The sequence below is a fragment of the Canis lupus genome, chromosome 3 (assembly GCF_011100685.1).
Source record: "Canis lupus familiaris isolate Mischka breed German Shepherd chromosome 3, alternate assembly UU_Cfam_GSD_1.0, whole genome shotgun sequence".
Taxonomy (NCBI): Eukaryota; Metazoa; Chordata; class Mammalia; order Carnivora; family Canidae; genus Canis; species Canis lupus.
The window spans coordinates 9,974,299-9,993,698 of NC_049224.1; the positions used below are offsets into that span (position 1 = coordinate 9,974,299).

The window sequence follows — 19,400 nt, forward strand, 5'->3', positions numbered from 1 at the left end:
TGAATTCCTTGGGCTATAAAAGAAGCACTAGCAACCACAAACTTCCTGACTTCAAGATAATAGAAAAAAAAAAAAAAAAAGAAAAAAAGAAAAAAAGAATCTCCTACTTGGGTTTTTGGTCACATGTAGCCATGTAAATAAGTTGATACTCAGGAATAAACAAATACACAAAACAATGTCGTTAGCTACTTTGCTAAACAAGGGCTGATGGTTCAGCTTCAAGTTTTATGGGCAAAGAGTCAGTCATACAATTGCAAAATTGCCAAGAGTACATAAAGCAAATAAATATAAAACTAGCTGCTCAATGAGAACCCAAACATTTCTGATAATGAATTGAAGGAAATATCTCTCATATCCTTGTTAAAAAAAAAAGATATGATGTGATGTCATATGTGACTTACTCATTGTTAACAAGTTAAATATAGCCTTATCCTTCAGAGTTAAATATTTTATAACATCTCTCTTCAACAAAGGCATAATGCCAGTTAGTCCAAAGAGATTCTACAAAATGAAGAACAATGAACTGCAGTTTTACAGCTACTGGCAATCTGAATAAATCCAATAATAAAATTCAAACATTGAGGAATTGGTGGCCAATGATTTCTACTACCAATCTTCATAAAAACTTCTTGCTAGTAAGCTTTTGATCGATCTGATAAAATCTTCCACTGTAATGCTCCAGACTCAAATTAGCATTCTCTTAAGGAAACTGAAGAGCCTAATTAGGATATGTGCCTGGGTGGAAAACTATAATTCAGTGTACACACTGTCTGAGATAGTAGCCAGTAACGGAGTAAGGATTTTCTCACAGAATGTTTCTGTTCATTTTACAACAAAAATGGAAAACTGTGATGCTAATAACCTAGCCCATATAGTATATGCCCCATAATTTTTTTTTATACTCTGTAAATTTAACTTGGAAAAAAATTAAATTGTACTGCCAAATGCTCTCTTTGATTGTATGTATATGTGAACATGCTGTTTGAATATGGGAGCTGAGAGATTCTGTGACTTCTGGCTTGCATACTTGAATGACTGTTGATATCCTTTAGTGAGAAAAGGGAAAGAAGAAAGCCCAGTCTGTGTGAGGACAATCATGAATTTGAGGATCCTATGGGCCATCCACATGGGGGATGGGAAGTATACATAAGAGTTGAAATATATGGGACTTAAATGTCAGAGAAATTTAAGAAAATACACATTTGTGAATAACCTGCTGACTAAAATGGCCTTAACATTTCATTCCCCTTAGCTTGACTAACATGATAGATTTCTTCCCAACTCAGGATTGCTTACTTATCTTTTTTGACTATTTATTTTAGAAAACATAATCGTAAATTCTTTCTGCCTCTTTGAGATGCAATTTTTTTTTTTTTTTTTTAAACAACAGCAACAACAAAACCAAAAACATCTGATGGCTTCACAACCCAGAATGTCTTTCTTAGGGACCTGGGAGCCATCTGTTGGAAGTGTAAGTAAACATCAGGGGAGATAGTACTCCTATCTCCCAGTTTTTGTGGGAAAGTAGAAGCCTAATTTTGGTGGGGCCAAGTTGTAAAACTCTCATCATAAAAATGTGAGAAGTTTCTTTTCCCTTTGGATAGAGCAATTAGCAAACATATATGGCCTTTAACTTCTCCAACACCTTCCAGTACTTTAGGGCTTAAGAGCCTGTCTGATCTCCGTTTCAGTGAAATTTAGATTTTATTTTGGCCTCTATTTGGTCCACTATTTTAAGAGCCTTAAATAAAGTTTTCCTGTCCCTGTGTGGTTTTTGATTTGACACTGTCTGTACAATAACTGAAGTCATGAGTAGATAGGCCTAAGGACAGATCAAAGTGTGAAGAGGACAGGATCTGGGAGAGACCTAAAGGTAAAGACAAAATGAGAAAGAGAGGAGGAAAAGCAAATGATCAAATAAATAAAGAAGATAACAGAATAGTGAAGAAGTGATTCCTTTTCATATATTTTTTTTAGAATATTTTGGGAAAGGCTGCCTTAGATACCATTGAGACTTACCCTTCAGTTAACAAAAATCAGTAGGTGATTGTACACGAACAGGATTATTTTGCTTTCATGTTAAATTAATTTTACTGAATTATATTGGAGTGTGATGCTCATAGTATATATTAAAAGACATTTTAAAAGATGTACATGATATATTTTGTGAGTTTACTGTAAAGATGTTGAGGAAAGAGTTCATCACTGTATCCCAGAGGGCCTTCATTACATTACTACTTGAGAACCCAGGAAAAATTTCCCTCTCATCCCTGTACCAGCAATAACTGAATAGCTTTGCTGGTCTCTTCAGTAACACTTATGGCATGCATATAGCAAATGTAGGGAATTTCATAGCATAAAATAAAATCACATTATGACTTTATTTTCCTACTTGTTCTTTCTTTTCCTGTGCCTCAATTTCCTCACCTCCACAAACTGTATCTTTTTGCTGTATGTACATTTATAAACAATCTTATCCTTAATTTGGAAACAAAGTGAGACTTCCATTAGTAAAAACAAATTTCCTCAACTCATATTCAATAGGCCATTGAATTCTAGCTTCTTTCTAGCTATTGGGCCTGAAACAGATTCTCCAATCTTTCTGAGCCTCAGTATCCTTATCTGCAAAGTGAGGATAATAATCTCTCTCTCTCAAAGTGTTAGTGTGAGGATTGAATGAATGAACAAATCCAACGCATTTAACACTCTAGTGTTCAGTTAGTCTGAACTATTCGTTATATGTGGAGAGTAGGAGCCTGCGAAAAAAGAAATATTGAAAATACTAAGAGGAAAATGATGAAGCCAGTAATCAGTACAGGTCTGTTAGACTCTGAAGCTCTGCTCTCAATCATAATGCAGTTAATCTTTAGAAAAGGATCTCAATCTGACTTTACAAAATAATTGCTTATGTAGCTTTCTAATTGTACAGATGTTTAAGCCACTACCTATGCCAGTATAACATGAATTTTTGAGTGTGGAATCAGCATATGTGTATTTAAATATGCCCCTCCCCCCAACCACCCCCCACCACCCCCCACCAACCATTCCCCTGCCAAAGGCCAGGAACCATCACACTTCCTGTAGAAAAGAAATTATGTTCTTCAATACTTCTATGAAAAGGCCCATTGTTCCTACTAAAAGTTTTGGCTTTCAGGTCCCCAGATATAATTGTTTTTTAAAGCATGTACAACGTAAAGAAGTTAAAAGTAAATAAAACTGTGAGCAGATACCCCGAGTAGGTGATTTTGATGGGAATAATGTTGAATACCTTGACAGACAACTAAATCAGAAGCAATAAGCAATGGACCCCTATGGGCATAAGAAATAAGTTTGATTAACCTACTCCTATCTGTCAAAGTCTACTTTATCACAGAAAATCAAAGAGAAGAAAAAAAGACCCCAAACAATGGAATATTGTGAAATAAAATTCATTTATTTATATCCTGAAAACAACATATTGAAATTCATTAAAAGGATAAGCCGAAGAATTGAGATGATTACTTTTGGAGCCTACCTTGCCATATTTCAAGAAAGAAATAATCATCAGCAGAAATGATATAGAATTTGTCTTTTCTGAAAGACCATACCCATTGATTTTGCCTAATATTTTAGGATTTGTTAAACCCATAGCTTTGGGTATGGTGTATTGCATATTGGACAAATCAACAGCAACTACTCAAAGGTCACATACCTTTTGATTGGAAGCAAGTTAATGTGCAGGCTTTCTGACTCTCCCTCACTTCCCTGGTACTAGTATACCTAAAATTTAGATGATTTACCCAGAAGAAGCTAATAGCGCATGCAAAACTTCCCGAGTAAAATAAGAATTTTAGAAAAGGAGATTAGACAATGAATAGATGACGAGTAACGACAGATTCAGTGGAAAAAAATACATAAAATAAGGGGAGAAAAGTTAAAGTCTGAAGTTTACTACCCTTCTAGTTTTGGAGATACAAACAAACAAACATAGCCCAAGCTACACTCTATTTCAAGAACTTTCTTCAGGCAAGGGGATGAGTAGAGTCAAAGGATGAAATGAATTCCTAATCCTTCTTAGGTAATGACAGTAGGTGGGGATCCAAGTTGTTCCAAAAAGGACCATGGCAGGTTAACAGAAATAACTATCAGAGACGTTTGCCTCACTTTGGTTCAAAAGCCTATTTGACAAAAATGGACTGAGTAATTTTGCCTTATCCCTGAATGATATGGCATGAGTACTAAAGGAACCTGTATAATAAGAATAAAGAGAAATCCAAATAAAAACGCACAAACTTAGAAACATACGCAAAAACAAAGTCAGACACCTGCCCATACATCCTACACTGTGGCTCTATTTTAGAATCTTATGATAGAATGAATACACAGCATTCAGGGTTTCTCAAGCAGCTTCTCATGAAAGTTATGAGGAAGACCCACTCCTCGACCTCTAATTTCTTCCCTTCTATCTTTATTTCTTGCTTTGTAACATACTATTGCCAGGGGGCAGAAGGGGCAGATAAAATATATTGGAGTCTGTAGATTTAAAATGCTCAACTTCTGATATAGGACTAATAGTGCAAATGAGAGAAAATATCAATAATTTTGATATTGAGTAATTTTTGCTTGATTCTAACAGGTCGCTGATGGTGTTTATGGAAGTCATTTTTGACTTGGGTAGCCTTGGTGGGGTAGCCAGGGGAATATTCAGGGAAGTATTCTAAATGTTTATGGAACAGATCATTTGATTATTTGGCTAGAGTCATCCCTTCAATCTTTTTTTAAGTTCTTTTTACCTCCCAACATGAGAAAAACAAACTATCTTTCCTTTATTGTTTCACTTAGAGGTATAAATGAGGTAAAACTATATTATATAAGAAAAAAATGAATAAAATTAAAACTAAAGTAGTTAAAAAAAAAAAAGAAAAGAGAAAAGCATAAGTGATACAAGGTAATAGATTATACCTTCAGTAAGGCAACTAAAGTCAGTAATCGCCTAGAAGCTGACTGGGTGCAGTTTGAGTCCAAGCCCAGGGGCTTCTTTTCACTGGACTGAAGTGGTTATCTACCTAATAATTACAAGAAATTAGGCAGAAAGAAGCTACTTAATTTTCTAGCTTCATGTAGTAGTTGGTCAGTTCAAGTGTACAACATCTATAAATTACTCCAAACTTATCCTTTCTCTAATTTACTCTAATTCTAAGCTACGACCACAATTATATTACACTCTATTGATCTCTAATTCCTAGGTTAGGTTCTCATCAACAAAATAGCCACAAAGAAGTATAAAATGGGAAAGAAGAATAGTAACAGGTTTTCACAACATCTAAGTATCCCCAGCTATTTTATAATGTACAGCTTTGAGATGAAAATACTAACAATTTTATCAGCATGCTTGTTACATATCTAATGAAGCTAAACTTTGGCATACTATCTGGCAAGTTAATCAGAGTGTGGCTTATTATGATGATTATTTATCAGTAGATGTGCAGTTCAGGAATGACTATATAATGTAATGAGGGGATCCCTGGGTGCCTCAGCAGTTTAGTGCCTGCCTTCAGCCCAGGGCGTGATCCTGGAGTCCTGGGATCGAGTCCCACATCAGGCTCCCTGATGGAGCCTGCTTCTCCCTCTGCCTGTGTCTCTGCCTCTGCCTCTCTCTCTCTCTCTCTCTCTCTCTCTGTGTCTCTCATGAATAAGTAAATAAAATCTTAAAAAAAATAAAAATAAAAAATAAATGTAATGAAATAAGAGCATTTTTAACAAACATGCCAGAGTTTCCATATTCAGTTAAGGATATCTCTTTAAAATAGTCACCTAGAGAAATTGTGTATTTCTAATAAAGTTATTGCTGCTACTTAAGGCATTTTGGTAACATCTTTAAACCTAACTTGGAAAAAAAAAAAAAAAACTAACTTGGAGATCATTTATTAAAATTATCATTACTTTATCTTAAACAGAATTCTTATTCTAGGGTGGATTTGATTCTTACCTCCATTTAGTTTCAGTGTAAAAGTCGGTCTATAAATAACAGCAGTCAGTAAATTAATTACCATTATTTCTAAGATACTACTGTATAGGATTTTCAAATATCACAAAATGGTAGGTATGGGGCTAAACTTAAATCCAGAAAAGTGTTCTAATAATATTTCAAAATGAGAAAACTTTATACAAGAAATCTGGAGTCTTAGTTTTCCTTGGAAAACAATATCATGACTTAGTAGCACTGGGCAAGTGTTCCTCAGAGTAACTATTTGTGGGAGCGAAACAGAAGTTGACCCTTTTAGAAGAAGAAATTTATTTTATTTATTTATTTATTTTTTGTAGGAAATGTATTTTAACTTTAAGTCCCTGATTACACAACATACAAAAATACAATGACATTAGGGGAACCTGACTCATTGTGGTTAAGCCAGTTAGCATACTTGGTAAAACTAAGTTGGCATTTTGGGTGGCCAAATACTTCAACTTACCTCATTGCTAGCAGATTACCTATCCTTGCCTTGTTGGACTCTGGAGTAGCCTTAGAGTTTGTTTTGGCCAATAAAATGTAGATGGAAATAAAATGTATCACTTTAGGGCAGAAGCTTATGAACTAGCATGCAGTTCACACGTCTGGACATCTAGCTATGAGGCAATATCCCAAGCAGAAGTTTTTCCATCAGCCTTGACCCTGAAGAAAAGACAACGGAGAGCAGAATCACAGTCCATAACAAATGGGTGGCATGAGTGAGAAATAAATCTTTGTTATAACCCATGTGATTTGGGGACCATCTGTTACTACTATCTGACTTAGACTATCCTGACAGACACCACATATTTACATTTCCTCCCTGGTCCCTATGAGCAACGAAACTTGTGACCCATGCTTTTCCCGTAAATTCCCTCCTAATTTTAGAATGTGAAAAATTGAAGCTCAACAGAGTTACATAATTTGTTCAGAGCTATTAAGTCTCTGCCAAAGTCTACACACTTACTTTCTTACTCTCCTGCATCTTAATATATGACTGGAATGTTTTGCCATTACTTCTCTCACGATGCTGTAAATAAATAAAATGGCTTTGAAATGTATTGTTTTCTAAATTATCTAATCAAAGTAGCTATCTTAATTTAACAAATTGCTAAATATGAATGGTTACATTTTTTGAAAGATTTTTCTAGAAATCATATAAAATACTTATGTTATATAATTCTATATTTGGGTTTATTTTGTAAATATTCTTTCTGTACCACTTTAAAATAATTTTTAAATCATATTTATTTTTTTGCATACAACTCATTTATTAATATTTAAAAAAATCAAATGCAAAGTAAACTTGGCTTTTTTCCCACAAAAATGGGGAATACATCTCTGTAAAGAAATCTTAAATTATTTTTACACACCAGTTTGTTGCTGGGATTTATAGTTTTAGCAAAAAACAATTAATGGGGGGGAAAAGCAACTAATGGGCAATCACCAAAAAAAAAATAATAATAATAACAATAATAAAATAAAACCCCCAAACAAAATAACATTAACTGATTAATATATAAAACTTTTTACAATATGGTAAGCAATAGTAACTGATCAGAAAACACCTTGCTTAAAGTAATTTTCATACAGATTTCTATTATAGTGCAGTTCCCTCCCAACAACTCTGAGCCCATTAAGAGCACTTCTATACATACAAAGACATAACAAAACGATACAGTATTTATTGCAACAAATTAAAATTTGTCATAATATATGTAACTTAAATACCCCCCTCCCCCAGTGATAAAGTGGCTTCTTATTCCTTAAACATAGAAATTCTGCTCTTCATTGTAGAAAGATGAAGTCCTCTCATTAAAAGGCACATTCTTATCTGCAAGAAAAACAAAAAACAAAACTTTAAATGCTCATCCTGGAACAATTCAAAAACATTTCAAAATATTCCCAAAGTTATTTGTTTCTATAGTTTCTGTAAATACAATTCTTTACTTCTAAACCTTCAGAAATGAGGATATAACTGAAGCTACATGCCTAAGTATACTCTGAAACAAAAAAAATGTGTTTGTTTTATTTACTTGAAAGAGAGTGTGTGTGTATGGAAGCACCAGTAGGAGGGGCAGGGGGAGAGGGAGAAAGAATCCCAAGCAGACTCTGCATGAAGTCTCAACCCAGGGCTTGATCTCATGACCCCAGAGATTATGATCTGAGCTGAAATCAAGAGTCAGATGCCAAACCTACTGAGCCACCCAGATGCCACTCAAAAAATGTTTTTAATATTTATAATTCAGTTACAAAGTGTATCCATATAGAACTTTTCCATAAGGTTGCCTATTTTCTTATTTTACTGACTAGTTTTGGTAGTATGAGTTTACATTTTTATCACATACATCTTTTTTAGGCCTTAACTCTAATTCTACACCAGGATGTACTATTAATCTAAACCCACTGCTTTCAAGAAATTTCTGCGGGTAAGACCATTACAACCAAAAAGTATTTGGAGTAAAAGAACAGCCAAGGGTGTGCAGATCTTACTAACTTAATAAGTCTTTCTTTACAATCACCAGCAACATTTAAAAATTCATTGGAAATATGAATGACTATACTCTCTTCCAATTTATTATTTTATCTGAATCTTCAGTAAACAATCTAAAGCTAATGAACTTTTAATATATTTTAATTTGAGGATAAATTTAAGCTTTTTAACAAAGATACTGAAGGCTATTAAAAAACAATGTAACCTAGTCCTCATTTTTACACAACTCTTATCCTTTGCATGCCTGAAACTCTTGATCGTTTTGATAATGAATTTGTGGACTATGAAAAAAATCAGATGAATAAATCTTGCAGTTCCATTTAGCAGAGTAAAAACATAAGATGACAAGTACCTAATTCCCAACTGTAGCATTAAATAGCCTTTTGAACTCAGGCTACTTATCAGAATCTAAGCAACATTTAATGATGACACTGTAAGATGTTTTGGGATCAAGAAGTACCTAGTACACGAAGAATCTCTTATTGTACAGTTTCAGAAATGCATTTTAAGATTCATAATCAATCCCAAAACATATGTGAACATGCATACCTATTATTTTGCATATATCCAAATCTTATTGAAGAGAAGATTTATCTTCTGATCTTATCTTTTTATTTTCCAGAAGATAAGATTTATCTTATTTATCTTATCTTTTTATTTTCCAGACTGTACAACCTGTTTTCTCATTGCATTCCTTGAATTGGGATTGCCTCAGAATTCCATTCCAGATGTTTCATCCTGTCTAGCACTTACAATGTGCTATGTAGAACCACTATTCTCTAGTTTCTCTGGCACGACTACACTAAAGACCAAATAATAATGAAGATGTTTTTTCTACATGCCCCATAGGAAATATTTTTAACCTATTAAGAATCAAACCTGTCATCTTCTAGCCTTAAACCTGGCCTTCCTCTCACCCTCTTAACACATACAATGGTAACACAACCTATCTAGTCACCATTCCACCAGTGGGGGCACCAAGGCCCTCTGACTACTACTCATGCCCTACATCCTATTGAGTATTACTGCCTTGTCAAATGTTTTCATTTCCTTCATCTCCTAAACTAGCTTTTGCTTCTGTTTTTTATACTTCTCAACTGAATAACTGAAATAGCTTCAAAAAATTAGACCTTAGTTTCTTTCCAACTCATTTTTTTTTTAATAAGGTCACCAAGATCCTTTTCCTAGAACATGTATCTCATAGTATCACTCCACACCAAAGCAGTTAATGATTTATGACCACTTTCACAAATAGTAAAATCGAAATCCTTAATATATATTTAGTTATGTATATTTAACATGGCCTTCTTGATCTGGCCCCAAATCTGACTGATTTTCCATGATCCTAGGATATATCCTATGTTAAAGGGGCTCACAACATGCCAAATGCACACACTCTCATACACGGCATCCCTTGACACATGCTTTCAGTTGAAAAGCAACTTTCTTTTTTCATAAGGCTCTTATTAGAATAACTTACTAGTTTCGAAAATAGCTGCAACTTAAATTTATCACCTCCTCAGTGAACTCTCCTATTTTCCACCCCAAACGCAGTTTCTCAGAGATCTCACAGCAATTTAAAAATGTGAAGCCTTAGTATGTATGGCATCAGGAAAATAACCAAGAGTTTCCAGTATCTGGTGAGGCAAAGTTGTACAAGGCAGACTGAAGGTTCAAGCTTAGACACAGAATGAGGAATACATAATATAATCTGTGTGGACTTGTTAACAACATGTTCTTTTGGCCAGAAAGTGGCAGGACTAGAGGTTCAAGCCCCAAAACCAAGCAGAACAGTAAGGCTACCTTCTCGCAGGGATGACTAGATTTCACAGTTTCTAAAACACATTTTTCATATTTTAACATCTCTGACCCTGAGATGCATCTTCCAGCTGATGGAAAGCATCTTAGAAATGTGATCAGACAGGTGGTGGTTACTATGTAGTTGCCACTGCCTATATGTGCACAAAGCTGATCCGGCTCTTTGTTCTTTGTCACTTCAATAGAATTACATGCATTGTTGGTATTATAGAGAATGAGTTTAATGTCTTGAATGCCTTTAAAAAGATAATATCATGAATTATTACTGAAGCAAAAGTTACTGTATGTGTATAACAAATGAAAGTAGTAAACTATAGTTTATTATTGGGGAAGCAAATGTTTACTACCGAAATAATGGTGAGAATTCCATATTTTTGCCAAGAAACAACCGTGACTTTAAAAATGGGAAGATGTCCCAATATCCCAAGTAGACGAACCTTTGCTAATTTCTGTTCTGAAAAACTATTACAAACCAAGAAATACACCCGAAGGCAAGAGCAATTGCCGAATTCTTTAGAAGGGAGGAAGAATGCAAAAGTATTAAGAAGCTGGTGTGCACAATTCCACTATTACACAAAAATATCATATTATTTCATAATTAAATTGACTTCTTTCTTAGTGTTACAGCTTAAAATTAATAATGTCTAGATTAAATGAATAATGGTAAAAATCTCCATAAAACTTATGTTACCTTAGCATGAAGGGAGGTATAGAGATTCTTCAATTAATACCGTTTAAATTTTGAATTGACAATTTTTAAGCTGTAAATAACTACTGAAATTAACAAATTTAAGTTAGAATTTAAGATCTAAAAAACCCTAAGAACATTATATCCTTGCTAAACCACATTCTATGGCAGTGACATGTAGAACAAGTACAGACAAATTTATTTCAAATATAGTCTCATGTGAAGACAGGTATCAGTAACCACAATACCTAATGCCTTGATTTATTTAAAATAGGGTATGCAACCTATTGGTTTGTGTGTGCTACTAAATTTAATACATACATTTTTTTTTTTCTAAAATGACATTCATTTAATCACCAAACATACACTGAACTATCATCTGCCAGGAAAATTGCTTGATACTGGGAAGATGGTGATGACAAAAAAAGAAAAAAAAAAAAAAAAAGAAGAATTAACATAATTCTCTCTTATTACAGACTCACAAATACAGCATGGAAATTACTTAGAGGACAAAAAACAACCTCAGCCTAGAAAGTAAGCCTGAATTCTATTGGCATCTTGGTCCATTATTTACTGGATAAGTTATTCTTTGTAAGAATGGGATAAAACAGTTTCCAAGTGATTAAGGATGTCTTTTTATGGAACTCTTCTGGATGAAAACAGAAACCATTACAAAGCCCAAGAGCTGGAATAACATTTAGAGATGCAGTCCAGTCACACTACTTGTCAGGTGACTTGGTAAGGAAATAGAAACAAGATTCAGGAGACTGAAGTAAGGATATTCAGTTATCAATGACAGAAGCTCAAGAAGCACTTGAGTCTACATAATCACCTTCTGGTGCTCCTAATTTTACCACAGCACTTCTCAGTCATGAGTATTTAGTCACTTAAGTCTAAAGATTAGATGCAATGTCAAATGCTCTATTGTTCTACCATTTACAGCTGTATTAAAAAAAAAAAAAAGCTAATCTGTTTATGATGTTAAATTCCTATTACTGCTCTGCAAAACTGCTACTCATGAACAATAATTCCCTAGAACTCATACCTTTATTCAGTGACCACCAAAGGCAAATATTTCTCTTACCAGTTGCCAAATTTAACCTTTAGAAAACATTCTGAACAGTCAGGGTGAAATATTATAAGCTATCTATTCAACACTTAACTATCTCTTTTGGTTTGCTAATAAAAATATTGACTTTCTTTATGTTTTTGGTTTTGCTAGCAAAGAGGAGTAGAAGACTGTTAGAAAGAAGAGGATAGTTCTGAGAAATTTTGATTTCCTGATAAAGAGACTGATTTGAGGTGGGTTCTTGCTTCTTACCCTTTTGTTGCCTGAAACAGACGCGATGGCTAAAATAATAGCAGCCATAGAAGCTGGATAAAATAAGCATGAGGAAAGGATGGAGAAAACTGAATAAATGTAAACATTATGATCGAACAGCTACTGAATTGATACCAGGATTCAATTACTACAGACTTCTTATGACATGAGAAAAACTCCTGAATTCAGAAAAAAACTTCTGTAATTCTATGTTCTTTATTAAAATAGACAAAAGTAAATATGGAAATAAAGCAGCCAATCTTAGAGAAATAGAGAGTACAAAAGTGGTTTCTGGGGATTGAGAGGAGAGTGAAATGGGGAGTTGCTACTCAATGGTTATAAAGTTTGAGTTATGCAAGATGAGTAAGTTCTAGAAATTTGTTCTACAGCATTGTTAAGTATTCTTAACCCAATAAAGAAAAATCATCATGGTTTTCTATGAGATAAAGAGAATGTTAATAAATCTTATGGAAACCTCAGTTTGAGTACTTTTCAAACTTCAAGAATGTCCTGTCTTTTCATATTATATAATGAAACAATGATTAAAAGAAAAGACACTATTTTCAAGGACAACCTAAAAGCTAACTGAAAATCTTAAACTATCTCAACAGTTACAAATCTACATCAGGTTCAGAAACAAAACAAAACAAAACTGTCCTAATGGAGTCCAGAGTATTGTTACTCTTTATTCACTTAAATATATTTGCAAATATTAGATTCCTGGAGTTTTTTTTTTTTTTCTCTCTCTCTCAAGTTCTTTTAAAGATACAGTATCTGTGGCTTCTAAAGAATGACTACTAACTGAGAACACTGGGAAAGGTTTTAATAACTTGTGTTTTAATTTTTCATAAACTTGAGATCTTTGTCCCTGTATTGCCTTTAACACCATTCATGCATATCAGCTTCATGGTAGTTATGCATATTCATCTATCTCACCTTAGACAGACTGCAATTCAAATAATCAGAGGAGAATTTAAATCCTGAACAAAAGCTGTAAACATTTCATTAAATGGATCACCTGCTATATAAATAGAAATTTGTCATTTAACTGTTGTATAAGTTTTCATTTAATAGTATTAATTTAAACCAAATCAGTCAAATACTTTTGCTCTAGGTCTGTTCTAACACAAGAGCTACTAGCCACATCTGGCAATTTATAGTAAATTTTAATAAAATTAAAATTTCAGTTCCTCAATCACACTAGTCACATTTCATATCCTCAAGAGCCACATGTGGCTAATGGCTATCAAATTATACAGGACAATTCTAGACCATGCAATGATATGAGAAAACAGCATTACCAAATAAAATCTGATGTAACATTTGTTAAAATAATATACAAATGATTCATGTTTTTAACCAATAAGCACACTGTGATGTCTAATTATTAATGGGATAAGGCAAATTTTCTTCTAAGGCTCAGTGTCCACAGGAAAGTAAAACATACTGAAAGAAGAAGAACATGAGGGTTCTCTTATTACCTTTTATTACTTATTAATCTTATTTAAGTAATGGCAAAGACAGCATAGAACCCATTAAGTGCAGAAAGTACAGATGATCCTACTAGTCATACCACTAAAGATCCTAAAATACCAATTTTTATCTAACATAAATATTAGTAATTGACACATTCCTCTATTCTATTTACTTTTAATTATCTTAGTGTTTATTCTGATAATATGTTTTTCATTGAAAGTAGTGTTTTAGAAATCAGAACCATTTTCAAACTGGTAACTGAATAAGATCTTCTTAATGAGTGTTTCTGGTTAAATACTTATATCAAATCTGCTTTCTAATTCTGATATGCTAATGTTAATAACCAGAAAATATTTTGTGGTCAATACCATTGAGCGCAAATGTAATGAAGCCATACAATATTAAATTTATTGAAGCAAAACAGAAGTAGCTAAAAAGCAAATTTAGGGTTTTAAAAATTACATACTTGACAAAAACTACTGAAATAGCCTTGAAGTGATGTAAGTGCCAGCTTTTAGAAGCTGCTACCAAGAATGGTAAAAAGGTCTTGTAGTGTATGTATGTCATCATAAAATACTAATAATTTTAATGTTCAGTAGAAATCAAACACAAGGTAAGAAAGTACTGTTTTCATTTGTTGTGTAGTAAAGCAGTATTTTAAACTTTTTTGGGGGACTGTTTATGAGTATTTGTTTCCAATATTTTTCTTTGAGAAAAATGAAGGTAATTTTTAGTCAGTATAAGCTACCTAATTCCTCAACAGTTTTTCTATCCAAGTGGGCTGACACATCTTACAATTATAGAATTGACATTTGCGTTTTAGTTTTCTAATATCTTTGTGTAAAATGTTTCAAGTAACTAAACATAAAAATATTACTTCTAATAAACCAAATTAGAGTATCAATAAGCACTTCAAAAGAAATTAGAAAATTAAAAAAGAAATTAGATTAACCAAGTTGCTCAAATTATTTTTTTTTTCACATTCCTACAATTTCCCAATTTGTATTAACTTCAACAGTTAAAAGTTCTAGGTATAGTGGTAATGGTGGTTAACATCTCAATATCCGTTCAAATAAAAATGATAATTCTGAGCTAATCACAGTACTTCCACTTTTCTTCCTGGGGTTTAGTTTAGAAATGGCCACACAACCAATAATATAGAAAGCAAAAACAAAACAAAACAAAACAAAACAAAAAAACAGATCTGTTTAGAGTTTTGGGGGAAACTTTCCTCATTCCTGAGGAAGAGACAGAAGAAAGCAAGTCCCTAAATTCCACTGAAAGTTACCACTCTAGGTATGATTATAGGAAATGCTGGGATGCACCTAAAAATGAGGCCAACACATGAAGATGTGCAGATCCAACAGAACCAAGAGACGGCAAAGAAAAGGAGCCAGAGCCATGATGCACTGTATTTGGAGTCTGCCCTATGTGTGATATACTATTATAGGAAGTAATAAATTTCCTTGAGGAAAGTTATATTAAACCACATTTTGGCAGTTTCATATGGTTTCATCTAATACAAAGAAACAGTGAAAATAATTACCCCAAATTCTAACTACCAACAGCAATCATTAAAATTCTGATATATTAAAAACCACAATAAAAACTCCTCTCAGAAAGAGCTGGCTACAAAAGGATAGTTTTATGCCGTGATAAAATTATAAGCAAGGAAATTCATTTGTCTCTCTGGAAATAACTTGCTTCCTGTTATTCTGTGGATAGGATCTGGAAAATAAAGAGGAACTAATTTTAGAAAGCACTTAAACAATGAAGGCAGCATCAGTAAGGCTGATCCCACAAGAATTACCAGCAGTTATACTGTAGACTAATAGGATTCTGCATTGCAGTTGGCAAGGTAGGCACATCATAATATTTACATTCTTCATTTTTAGGGTCCTCATTTGCAAAATAAAAAGTAAAAGCAAGTGTTGATATAGAAGACAGAATGAAGAGAACTAACAATTATTCTCTTTATAAAGGTATAAATCAAATACGTATTTTAAAAATGGGATTAAGTTACAGTAGGAAGAGAAGCCTAAATTAAACTCTGAGCCTCGGATTTTTTATCTTTAAAATAAGACCGGGGGGGGGAGGAGCAAGATGGCGGAAGAGCAGGGTCTCCAAATCACCTGTCTCCACCAAACTACCTAGAAAACCTTCAAATTATCCTGAAAATCTATGAATTCGGCCTGAGATTTAAAGAGAGACCAGCTGGAATGCAACAGTGAGGAGAGTTCGCGCTTCTATCAAGGTAGGAAGACGGGGAAAAAGAAATAAAGGAACAAAGGCCTCCGAGGGGGAGGGGCCCCGCGAGGAGCCGGGCTGAGGCCGGGGCGAGTGTCCCCAGGACAGGAGAGCCCCGTCCCGGAGGAGCAGGAGCTGCACCGACCTTCCCGGGGGAAAGGGGCTCGCGGGGAGTTGGAGCAGGACCCAGGAGGGCGGGGATGCCCTCGGGTTCCCTGGGACAGTAACAGACACCTGCGCGCCCAGGAGAGTGCGCCGAGCTCCCTAAGGGCTGCAGCGCGCACGGCGGGACCCGGCGGGACCCAGAGCAGCTGAAGGGGCTCGGGCGGCGGCTCCGCGGAGGGGGCTGCGCGGCCCCGGGAGCAGCTCGGAGGGGCTCGGGCAGAGGAAGAGGCTCCGTGCGGAGGGGGCTGCGCGGTTCCAGGAGCAGCTCGGAGGGGCTTGGGCGGCGGCTCCGCGGAGGGGGCTGCGCGGCCCGGGAGCGCGAATCCACCAGCGCAGGCTCCGGAGCACAGGGCGCCGGGACACAGCCCAGGATCCCGCCTCCCCCGGGACAGGCAGAGGCCGGGAGGGCCCAGGACAGCGAGGACGCTCCTGCCCCAGCTGAGCAGATCAGCGGCCCCGCCCCGGAGCCTCCAGGCCCTGCAGACGGAGTTCCTGCCGGAGCTGAATCCAGGTTTCCAGAGCTGCCCCGCCACTGGGGCTGTTCCTCCTGCGGCCTCACGGGGTAAACAACCCCCACCGAGCCCTGCACCAGGCAGGGGCACAGCAGCTCCCCCAACTGCTAACACCTGAAAATCACAACAGGCCCCTCCCCCAGAACACCAGCTAGACGGACAACTTCCAGGAGAAGCCAAGGGACTTAAAGAACACAGAATCAGAAGATACTCCCCGGTGGTTCTTTTTTTGTTTGTTTGTTTTTGTTTTGTTTTGCTTTTTGATTTGTTTCCTTCCCCCACCCCCTTTTTTTCTCCTTTCTTTTTCTTTCTCTTTTTCTTCTTTTTTTTTTTTTTTTCGTTTTTTTTTTTTCTTTTTCTTCCCTTTTTTTTTCTCTTTCTCTTTTCTTTCCTTCTTTCTCTCCTCTCTTTTTCTCTTTTTCCCAATACAACTTGCTTTTGGCCACTCTGCACTGAGCAAAATGACTAGAAGGAAAACCTCACCTCAAAAGAAAGAATCAGAAACAGTCCTCTCTCCCACAGAGTTACAAAATCTGGATTACAATTCAATGTCAGAAAGCCAATTCAGAAGCACTATTATACAGCTACTGGTGGCTCTAGAAAAAAGTATAAAGGACTCAAGAGACTTCATGACTGCAGAATTTAGAGCTAATCAGGCAGAAATTAAAAACCAATTGAATGAGATGCAATCCAAACTAGAAGTCCTAACGACGAGGGTTAACGAGGTGGAAGAACGAGTGAGTGACCTAGAAGACAAGTTGACAGCAAAGAGGGAAACTGAGGAAAAAAGAGACAAACAATTAAAAGACCATGAAGATAGATTAAGGGAAATAAACGACAGCCTGAGGAAGAAAAACCTACGTTTAATTGGGGTTCCCGAGGGCGCCGAAAGGGACAGAGGGCCAGAATATGTATTTGAACAAATTCTAGCTGAAAACTTTCCTAATCTGGGAAGGGAAACAGGCATTCAGATCCAGGAAATAGAGAGATCCCCCCCTAAAATCAATAAAAACCGTTCAACACCTCGACATTTAATTGTGAAGCTTGCAAATTCCAAAGATAAAGAGAAGATCCTTAAAGCAGCAAGAGACAAGAAATCCCTGACTTTTATGGGGAGGAGTATTAGGGTAACAGCAGACCTCTCCACAGAGACCTGGCAGGCCAGAAAGGGCTGGCAGGATATATTCAGGGTCCTAAATGAAAAGAACATGCAACCAAGAATACTTTATCCAGCAAGGCTCTCATTCAAAATGGAAGGAGAGATAAAGAGCTTCCAAGACAGGCAGCAACTAAAAGAATATGTGACCTCCAAACCAGCTCTGCAAGAAATTTTAAGGGGGCCTCTTAAAATTCCCCTTTAAGAAGAAGTTCAGTGGAACAGTCCACAAAAACAAAGACTGAATAGATATCATGATGACACTAAACTCATATCTCTCAATAGTAACTCTGAATGTGAACGGGCTTAATGACCCCATCAAAAGGCGCAGGGTTTCAGACTGGATAAAAAAGCAGGACCCATCTATTTGCTGTCTACAAGAGACTCATTTTAGACAGAAGGACACCTACAGCCTGAAAATAAAAGGTTGGAGAACCATTTACCATTCGAATGGTCCTCAAAAGAAAGCAGGGGTAGCCATCCTTATATCAGATAAACTAAAATTTACCCCAAAGACTGTAGTGAGAGATGAAGAGGGACACTATATCATACTTAAAGGATCTATTCAACAAGAGGACTTAACAATCCTCAATATATATGCTCCAAATGTGGGAGCTGCCAAATATATAAATCAATTATTAACCAAAGTGAAGAAATACTTAGATAATAATACACTTATACTTGGTGACTTCAATCTAGCTCTTTCTATACTCGATAGGTCTTCTAAGCAAAACATCTCCAAAGAAACGAGAGCTTTAAATGATACACTGGACCAGATGGATTTCACAGATATCTACAGAACTTTACATCCAAACTCAACTGAATACACATTCTTCTCAAGCGCACATGGAACTTTCTCCAGAATAGACCACATATTGGGTCACAAATCGGGTCTGAACCGATACCAAAAGATTGGGATTGTCCCCTGCATATTCTCGGACCATAATGCCTTGAAATTAGAACTAAATCACAACAAGAAGTTTGGAAGGACCTCAAACACATGGAGGTTAAGGACCATCCTGCTAAAAGATAAAAGGGTCAACCAGGAAATTAAGGAAGAATTAAAAAGATTCATGGAAACTAATGAGAATGAAGATACAACCGTTCAAAATCTTTGGGATGCAGCAAAAGCAGTCCTAAGGGGGAAATACATCGCAATACAAGCATCCATTCAAAAACTGGAAAGAACTCAAATACAAAAGCTAACCTTACACATAAAGGAGCTAGAGAAAAAACAGCAAATAGATCCTACACCCAAGAGAAGAAGGGAGCTAATAAAGATTCGAGCAGAACTCAACGAAATCGAGACCAGAAGAACTGTGGAACAGATCAACAGAACCAGGAGTTGGTTCTTTGAAAGAATTAATAAGATAGATAAACCATTAGCCAGCCTTATTAAAAAGAAGAGAGAGAAGACTCAAATTAATAAAATCATGAATGAGAAAGGAGAGATCACTACCAACACCAAGGAAATACAAACGATTTTAAAAACCTATTATGAACAGCTATACGCCAATAAATTAGGCAATCTAGAAGA

General features: G+C 35.8%; 1 protein-coding gene across 1 annotated transcript in view; it reads right to left on the reverse strand.

Moving 5' to 3' along the window:
• Positions 1-7,216: 7,216 nt before the first annotated feature.
• The window catches only part of FAM174A (family with sequence similarity 174 member A), a 41,835-nt gene continuing 29,651 nt past the window's right edge, over positions 7,217-19,400 (reverse strand). The window contains exon 3 of the mRNA XM_038532247.1: positions 7,217-7,820. Within this exon, the coding sequence (XP_038388175.1) occupies positions 7,817-7,820 (4 nt within the window). The 3' untranslated portion in view covers positions 7,217-7,816. The remainder of the gene's footprint in view (positions 7,821-19,400) is intronic.